This window comes from Simochromis diagramma, unplaced genomic scaffold (assembly GCF_900408965.1).
Source record: "Simochromis diagramma unplaced genomic scaffold, fSimDia1.1 OVJJ01000421.1, whole genome shotgun sequence".
NCBI lineage: Eukaryota > Metazoa > Chordata > Actinopteri > Cichliformes > Cichlidae > Simochromis > Simochromis diagramma.
Window position 1 is genome coordinate 3923742 of NW_024387250.1, and position 9743 is coordinate 3933484.

General features: G+C 43.8%; 1 protein-coding gene across 1 annotated transcript; it reads right to left on the minus strand.

Moving 5' to 3' along the window:
* Positions 1-659: 659 nt before the first annotated feature.
* On the minus strand, positions 660-6336 carry LOC120715178 (Hermansky-Pudlak syndrome 6 protein). Its single transcript, XM_040002035.1, has one exon. The coding sequence runs from the start codon at positions 5997-5999 to the stop codon at positions 3207-3209; it is 2793 nt and encodes a 930-aa protein (XP_039857969.1). The 5' UTR covers positions 6000-6336; the 3' UTR covers positions 660-3206.
* Between the last annotated feature and the right edge of the window lie 3407 nt (positions 6337-9743).

Genomic DNA, 9743 nt, shown 5'->3' on the forward strand with positions numbered 1-9743 from the left:
ATTTCAGCATATTTACACACCTAAATTCTTCCTCTGTACCACACACACACACACACACACAAGTGCAGCTGTAAGTGGATTTGCCATGAACGAAAAGGGATACGGTGAAACTCTGTAATGGGGCAGTGGATCAAATGAATCAAATAATTTTCAGGCTGGGTTCAACTGTAAATACAGGTAAAAACATGTAAGGACATACTGGTCTTGACATTTCAATTGTCTGTTGTGTAGCTAACTTGCAAAGCAGCGTCTCACAAGATCACAAGACCATCTGGCATGTTGAGTTCACTCTGCACAAGGGTAAAAGGAATATGCCAACAGATCTAGACAAACCAGAACTACATTAATCTGTGGGAAGGAGGACTTGGCAGGCAGATACCAATGACATGTTTTGGAAAGTGCAATAAAATGACCTGACAGACACACAAATTGTTAACCGCCTGCTGTCTATCACTTCCCTATTCATCACGGAGCTCTGTAGCAGTATGGCTTAATCTAAAACAAAACAACAAATCAAAACTTTTACAAGATACCCAAATGCAATCAAAACTCCAACGTCAACAACACTGCATGTTACAAAGCAGCATGTCTCGCGAGGCTGTTAAAAGAAACCATATTATTAAAATGCAAATGAGCAGGAAATTACACATAAAACTCTGGACGGCAAAGTCGTGTTTTATCTTCAGTTTAATAGCATACAGCATCTTTTCATAAATACTTACGCGTTCTTCAACAAATACTGCCTAAAAATTAGCATCACCGAAAGTACAAAGTTGTCACGTGGATGTGAAATTTTGTTAGGCCGGTGCAGGAGGAGCCAACAGCAACTTGAAGCAAAGGTTAAGGCGAGTGAATATTAACATCAGAAACAGTCGTGACGTTAGGCTCAGTGGCCTCTGTGGGGAAGTCAGGGAGTTCCCAGTGAATCTGAGACGAGTCGAAACATATCTGTTAGATGAGCTGTGCACGCTTTAGGTGTGCAGGGCCTGGAATGACTGCCGCTTGATTAAATGGACTTGAGAAAGATATCAGGAAGCTGTTAGGGGTTAGGGGCAGTAGCCCTTTCACACCAAGAGCTGATTAAAGTTTAGAAATGCGTACGTCTTCAAAATATGACTAAGAGTGAAAAGACAGCTGAGCTATGACACTACCCTGTAAATTCGAAGAAGCACCGTAAAAGGCACGCAGGTTTTTCTGCAGCATTTAGAGTCTGATTGTCACTGAATACCTAAGACATGTCTGACTTTCTCAAAACCTCACCCAAACAGGACCTTGGTTTATCATTTTAGCAGTCTTCCAAAGATTGGTACATAATAAATAGGCAGAAGAGTGAAATATTATGGACAGAGACTTAACTTTGACTATAACAAGCTTAACAGGCTGCTCCAACAGAAGGCACTAAGCACAACAGGAACACAAATACACACTTGTTTATGGCACTTAATCAGAAAAAACCCCAAAGCAGAGGCACAACCAATACTGACTGTTGCCATACTGACTGTTGCCATATAAAAGTGCAGCTGGTGACAGAGCATAACCAGCAGTGGCGATAAGACCGAGGGGCTATCATCTCTAATAACATTACCCTCACCGGGTTCATAAAGGAGGACATGCATGACCTTATGCAAGCAGCAGGGTGCCTGTGTGAGTCACAATCTGTCCCACAAGCACTTGAATTTTAACAGAATTACTGCTAAAATTGAATTTAAAGTTGAACTGTGAGTTGCTTTTACTGGGTACTCTGTTTGGTATGTCCAAGGAGTCGGCTGAGAGGGAGCAGAGGAGACAAGACGGAGCCTAGAGTGACCCCCCCCCACCCACAAAAAAAAAGATGACAGGAATGGAAAAATGGAAGCAAAAGAAAGTCACGTAGATTGTTTTGGTTTACAGATATTACACTATTTGAGTCACTTAAAACCAAACAGAAGCCATTAGCATAAATGTGAAACCAAAAGCCAGTAAAAGAAACCCTGATCTCCTTCCTTCTTCCCTGCTCTGCCAAACCATACCTAGCTTAAAACAACCCACAAAGGTCAGCTTGTCTGAATTCAGACTATTAGATCACCCACTGCATAAACGCACTTGAGCAAGTAAAAGGAAGTTATACTCGGCTATAATTAGCCAACATCTATTTTTAAAAAAGGGAACACACCTTTGTATAAAACCCAGCAACAGGAGTTAGTGGCTTTTGTTTTTGCTGTTCTAATATAATACAAGAACATCCGCATTCAGGACTTAATCAGTGCGAAGCTGAGAGCGGGGTGGAGCATAAAGGCAGAGGCAGATGCCATTTTGGTTCAGGAATAACCGGCTCTGTTTCACTGAGCACTTACATACTATATTGTGTTAATACTGCTACCCTTTGATAGGATTCCTATACAGGTTAAAGTTACGCAATGCAAGAACATTCTCATCGACGTGCAGTTAAGGCTGAAAAGATAAATAACACTGTAGATACAGTTTATACACATAAAGAGTAGGGATGCACCGATCCGACTTTTCTTTGAGATATCTGCAGATACAGAGTATCGACAATAAATTAAGCTGCACTTGTCACGCAGAGGATTCATTTACTTATATGTAAAGTAACATGAAGCAAATAAACACCTCAGTTACTGAAATGAGACATAAAAACAGGGACTCCTGCCATCCAGGAAACTAAACTGAATAAACATAAATATCTTAAAAAAAAAAAAGAAAGAAGTATTTTAATATTGTATACAACTAATTTATGTGCAGCTGTTTCATTTCAGCTTCACGTCAAAGTCTCCACTGGATTTTCACTCCTCTGCTCTTGTGTGGCGAAGGAGACAGACAGGCCAAGTGAAGAAGACGTTAACCGTATTGACCGCAATAAGCTCCTTAGAGCAAAATGTTCATGCGCACAGAAATAAACTGAGATATACACTGATCTGAAATCTTTGCCACAGATGCCCGATCCATCGGATCTGTGCATCCCCATTTAAACACTTAAATTTACCCGCAGTTATTACACTGGTAGGATCTTCAGTAGTCATTTAATATTTTCTAGTAGTCACATTTCAACAGTTTAAAAACAAAACAAAACAAGAAATACGATCTTATTATATATTATTACATATTATTCTGTTTTATAATATGATTGTCATCACACTCTGATTTACACTTCGGTCAGATTATGTGTTGAAGGGAGTATAAAGACAGTTTTGTTCTTCATTCATTCTTCTTCAAACTGTGTTAGCAGGTAGAGCCACCCTCTGCCTTTGAATAGCTGTTTGTGTGCAGGTCTGCTGTTCAGGGGTTTCTGCAAGAAGAGCTGGGGTGATGTTGTTGCACAGATCAGAGTCTGCACTGGGGTCTGTGACACTGCCGCTCTGCTCAGTGGGCTGGCGAGGCAGTGCAGGAGGGGGGAATGACGGTGACTGGAGGATGTCCACGTAGCGCTGGCTAGGCTTGGTCTCCCTCTGCAACACTTTTCTCAGCAGTGGTTTCAATAGCCCAACAGTCACCTGAGTACTGTGGGGGTCTGTGAAAGGAGGAATAGAAGAGGTTGAACTGGACGCCAGGAAAGACGAGGAGTGGGAGGGAGTGTTGGGAGAGGGGAGGTTTTTCAGGACCAAGTTCAGGATGGTGGTGACGGTGAAATCCTCAGGGCAAAGTGTCCACAGCAAGTCCAGGTAGGGATCCAGGTCTCTGTGATGGGCCACCTCGCACAACAAAATAGTGAAAATCTCCTTGTTGAGCAGCGGACTCTGTTTACAGCACTTCTGGGCCACCTGGGTGACCCGATACCACTGCTTCTTGCTCATGAGGATCCGCAGAGCCTGTAGGATTGCGTTGGGTCTCCCACTCACCAGCAGCAGCTCCACCTCTAGGTCCTGCTGCTGGTCTCTGTCTGGGTTTAAGCTGGACAGAAGGCACAGTGCTCGTTTATATAGTGGCACGTTGCTTTCATTGTAGTCCCCTCCTCTCCCACTAGAAAAACTCCAAGAGGAAGCCGCCAGGCCCAGACCCAACCCCGTCGAGCCCTGCTCCTTCTGGGCGAGCTCGAGGAATCTGGGCAGCCAGCTGGGCTGGAAATGAAAAACTGACCTGCAGAGGAGCTCAAACACAGGCAAGGCAGCTGAGGAAGTGGAGGTTGTAGATTTTCCTTTACAGTTTGTAAAGTAATCGACCTTAAGGCTGCGATTGTGTTTTGGTCCCCCATTGGTTAATGACAGGGAGGCTACAGGGCTGGATGACAGACCAGCACTGAGAACAGTTTTCCACACATCAGGGGGAGCTCTGCTGGACAGAAATCCTTCACCGTTGTAGTGTAGCTGCAGAGCAGACTGCGCTGCCTTCCAACCCTCGGAGGGAAAGATGCTGAAGATGGAGTTGAGGTACAGCAGAGCCTCTTTATCCAGCTCAGGAGACGACAGAAGCCTCAATACTTCTTTCTCAACTAGACTCTCACACACTGCCTCCACCTCTTTAACACTACCCCTCACTAAAGTCCCCTTCACTTCCTCCAGCGAAACCAGAGCCTTGAGCTCGGCCTCAAGAGAACCCATTAGCTTGTCTTGCCCTGTGATACATCCACCTCCTCCATTCTGGGACAGCTGTGCTCCCTTTTGCTTGAAGCCTGCGCTGAGGTAGCTGAAGAGGATGGAGGCTAAAGAGATGGGAGCCTGGAATCTCCCCCCTTTCTTCAGCGAGTCCACGGTGAGCGGGGTGCTGCTCAGGCTCCTCTGCTGGTAGTATTTACAGGCCTCTTCAAAGACAGCTTCTACCAGGAGGGCTCCAGGATGAATACTCTCCACTGTACTTAAGCCAGGAGACTTTATTCTGAAGCTGCAGTCTCTGGAGTCCGCCCCCCTGCTCACCACTACAAAAAGTCCAGTTTCTGAGAGTAGGTGAGGTGTACACATATCTGCCCTGTTTGTATATAATAATGCTTCACTCATCAGCATAATCTTTTCCAGCTCTCTGCCACAGTTCAAGTCTATCAGATGCAGGTTTTGCCCCATAATTAGTGCCAGGGTGTCCTCATACATACCAAGGCTAGTGTGAGTGCTGTAATTTACCAAACAGTTGTCTTCTAGTTTGTATACTTGCCGCAGGACCCCGTCTTTCTGCAGGAGACAGAGCCAGCCTGTGCTGAGCAGCAGGAGGAGGCCTCCACAGGCTGTGGGTGAGAAGCTGCAGATCTCAGGTGGTTCAAGAGGAGACAAATATCCTAAGCAATCGATTACCAGCTTCATAAAGTCAGACTCTTTAGCTGAAAGCTTTTTAAGGGGGGTGTTTTTACATGTGGTGCTGACTGTAAAGGAGTCATAGCGAGGGGACCAGGAGAGGAAGAATTTGGAGATGTTCAACAGCGGCTTCGACTTCAAGTCAGGAAGAAGGTGCACATATTCCCCTGAGCTGACCACAGTAAAGTCAGGATTATTGTGGAGGGCGATTTTCACCCCTCCCAAGCTGACAGCCGTCTCGTTCACCTCAAAGTCACGTCTGCAAACACAGTATCTCAACTTATTCCTTGTGGCGCTGAGGACAGGGGAGCTTTCTGACGGCGGCCGCTCCTCGCACCAGATGATAAGATTAGAGCAAGCACAGACAGATACCACTTTAGCCCGGGGACTGTTGCACAACTGTGATGTCTGCAGGAGATGCCAGCCAGACTTGCACTCCTGGAACTTCCAAAACTCAACTTTCCCACTTTCATAAACCACTGCCACGACTGCTGCACCGCTGCTGCCGCCGCCGTGATGCTCCAGATAGAAAATATCCACGATGGGCACGTTTACGCACAAATCCAGTTTCTTCTGGTTAGGAGCCAGCTGGGGTCTTTCATACTTGTCAAAAGTCACAAGACTGACCTTAGGCTTGCGGAGGACGACATGGATGTGACGTCCATCTGGGCTCATGCGAACACTGTTTATCTGCTCGTTGTTATTCAGACTGAGTATCTCTGTCAGCTCTTTACCGTGAGAAAAGTCCCCGAAATCTGACAGCTGCTTCAACACCAACCCCGCCATATTTCTCCGTTTCCACACCGAGCAGCAGCCCGTAAATACTTTGCCACAGCGTATTAACTAGCCTGCTAGCTTCTGTGGCACATAATCGGGGTCCAGAGTAGCTAACTGAATGGCATCCCGTTAATCTTCATCCTCAAGGTCCGTGCGTGGACAGACGTCCTTCGACAGCCGTCGCCCCCGGTAACGCCATGTCTGTCGACGACAATGAAGGCAAACAGTTCGCTAAAACTGACCTCTGGGTAAGTTTTAATCGAGAAAGGCGCTCTACTCATTCCACTGCTATGCTAGCGCTCCCCTGACATCACGGGATTGTTAATTTCCGGATACTCGGGCTGTTTTGCATAAGAGGAGGAGCCACGGCTGCAAAGATCGTCAGCGAGCAGAAGGAAGAGCGACAGCAGAGCAAAAGCGATACATATAGTACAAGAAATGGTGACGAGATCCGGTACATACGTTTGGAAACTCTTCTTTAATATTACTGACAGCACTTAATTAAACTTATTAGAATGTGTTGAATGTGAAAGCTGGAACACGCAAACACAAAAACTGTGATACGTACTGCTTATGTCTATGGAATAAGAAGTGTAACTTTAGTTATTGTACTTGTTTCGTCTTATTTTGTTACGTTATGTTATACATATTGATATCACCTAGTAGCCTGTGCAGTCTTATAATATGACTTTACTCTGAATTTATTGTATTATTAATTACTTCAATTAATCACTTCAATATTTTTATAACACAGGGGTGGGCAATTAATTTCCCCAAGTATCTATCTGTCTGTATGTCTGTCTATTGTAGTGATTGGACAGTACGTTTTTCTCACTAACCACAGCCAGCACTGGAAACATAGCTGGCAACTAAATTGAGCAGGGTTTGTGCACTAGTACAAACCCTGCACTCACCCAGTTCATTCTGTAGTCTTAGTCTTAGTGAATCATTTGCTTACTTTGTTGTTTGTATACATGATTTGCAGGTACATCCATTTTCCCCCAATAGAGAAACAATGGAGTAACTTTGGAGCTTCAATAACAGTTCGATATTGTCTGAATAACATTCAGACAATGTTCAGTTTGGCCTGAAGTGTCACCTTGAGCAAGAGATTGAATTGCTTTCTGTTCCAGCTTGATAGCAGACTTTAACCTCTACCTTTGAAAGGTCAAGCAAATCAAAAGTACATGGCCCTTTGGAAATCAGTCCTTCCACAAGAAACATTATGAGAGAGACACAAATAGAAACTTGGTGGTAGATGTTTTTAAAAACTTTAATTTTTGAAAATAGGTGCAGACCTTTTAAGCATTTTTTTTTTTCCGCAGATTTGACTGGTGCTTGTTTACATGCAATTATTATGCCCCAGTTTATGCTGAAGTTTATTTAAACAATGCATCAAAATCACTATCCACATATGTGCGTGGGGGCATTTCAAAATGGCTGTCAGTGAGGACTGTGGTTCCACATGTTGTTGCAGTGCATTAAGAAAAATAAGGGCAGGGAATTTGCTCAGCAACGCTGGTGCTGGAAATAGCTTAAACACACATGAAGAACGAATGCTTTTCTGCTCGGACGGCTTTCTTAAAAGGTTGTTTTTAAACCAGTACGATGTAACTATGGAAACCAATGTACCTCCATGGATCTGGTGGCAAGAGTCCATCTTTACTGGCACAAAGCGAGAAACTGCTCTAGCGCATCCGTGTTCATTTTGGCAAAAGGGTGCGAAAAGCGACCGCCGGCCAATAAACAGTCTCACCAGAGTTCATACAAACCTGAGAAAGTGACTCACTTAAATCAGCATCCAAAGGCCGAGCCAGCTCGAATACCACGTGTGTGGTTGCAGGAGGATTTGAAAGGTGATGTTGGTCAGGCTTAGTGTCTGTAAACAAACAGCCTGGTAGGTATTTCAAAAACAGCTAACATAGCACACACAGGTAGAAAAAAACAATTTTGCCTTGGATAGAAAATACAGTTTATTACACTGGGAGTGAAAGGCTCAGCGGTGACTCAGTGGAAGTGAATGTCTGCAAGTTATTGAGGCCATGTTTACTGCCTTAGCAAATTTCAGGAGCTATCAAGTTAGCCCACTCTGAAGCTTTGCTGAAGCTTATCTTAGAAGCATTTTAGCGAGAAAAACAAATCTAAGAAGGTGCTGATTACAATAATTTCCTTGAGTGTTCAAGCAGCTCTAAATTTTGCTGCTTTTATTTTTATAAATTAGTCAAGTTGTCCACAGAGACAAAACATACACACGATCTCGAGTGAAGTCTCAGTATTGTGATAAAATGTGGGCTTCTATGATAAAATTAAGGCCTGTTAAGCTTGTCTGTGTTTGATAATATTAATCAAATCAACAGGAAACCTTGTGATACCAATAGCATAATTAAATCATGCTGAAACTTCCACTGCCTGCCCCTAAATCGAGCTATCTGTTGCACAATCATATTTATGAGATTTTACTCCAGGTCAGTCTTTGCTAAATTTTAAACCACTAGATAAAAGTTTTTGCTCTGGCATGTGCAGTAGTTCACCTGATATCCAGGAGGAGGCAGTATTGATCTTCAATCGCTGCACTTTGGTGACTTTAAAGTTCAGAGTACAAAATAATGAAAAGAATATCTGTGAAAAGTGCCCACTGAGGTATATGGAGGATGTTTTTCTTATTCTCACTCTTACCCCGAGTGCACAAATGCACCGAATCTTACTCTAAAGCACGCCAGACAGCACTCGCTGTGTCTTTCAATTATTATCACATGTCTGCACAGAGCCAGCATCACAAGGCTGATGTCTTCTCTCGACCGCAGTTAGCTCAACCGGTCCCTTAAATCTCATGACTTCTATTGTTTCTATTTTACATCACTGCATCCAAGCAGTTCGAGCTTTCCAGTAAAACCTGCGGTAATCCTGATATGGCTGGATGAGAGACATGTTTTTTTAAATTAATTTTCCACCTACGTTTGACCAACCAGGTGATCCAAAACAACGATGTGTTAGTCACAAAAGCTGCATCTTTACACCATACTCAAATTCACATATTCTTCTGTTAGTGTCTGAAATTACAAGGGGACAAAGTTTGAGGAAAAGTGTGATATTTGGCTTTTACCTGTAAAACCTACTCCTTGACCTAGCTGAAGAGTAACTCAGGGTCGCCTTTTCAAAGCTTTAAGCTCCTATAGGCTACCTCCGCTGTGCCAGAAACCACTTTAAAGGAGACAGGCTACCCATTCATAGTAGTCTGTGTGCCTGTGTATTTATGTCCTATTATGTCTCTGTGTCATTGCTGATAAAATATATGGATGCAGTATGTTATTGGAACAGTATATTTAAGCCTAGCCGCCTACAGACAGGCTTGCTTTGGACCAAAAGAAAAAAAACCCCGCCTTCTATTAGAGAGTGTGTTTAGTCTGCTGTGCTGTAGACAGGAAGATAAAGTGTTTGTCTGGAGACGCAAAGAGGGCTGGATGCAGAGGCGATTTCCTTTTTGAGTTATAAGGCTCAGAAAAGAAAACCAGTGGCTACAAATGTTCGGTGCTCAGGGTACAGAAGATGCCTGTCAGCTTCACTTCAGTGTAGATTTGGTTTCATTTGAGGTCAATTCAGGGGTAAAAATTGCCTGTGCAGGAGGGATATTTGTCGCCCTGCTTGGGCTTTGAGTGAGATGCGACTTCCGTGCATCTGTTTCAAATGAAAGTTGCAGCTGTCAGTCTCCTGTCTGCTGTGAGAACACGTGGATATTACTGTCAGTTTGCTCTG

Excerpts from the sequence above, each read along its gene's own strand:
- LOC120715178 (XM_040002035.1), bottom strand. The coding sequence starts at position 5,999 with ATGGCGGGGTTGGTGTTGAAGCAGCTGTCAGATTTCGGGGACTTTTCT.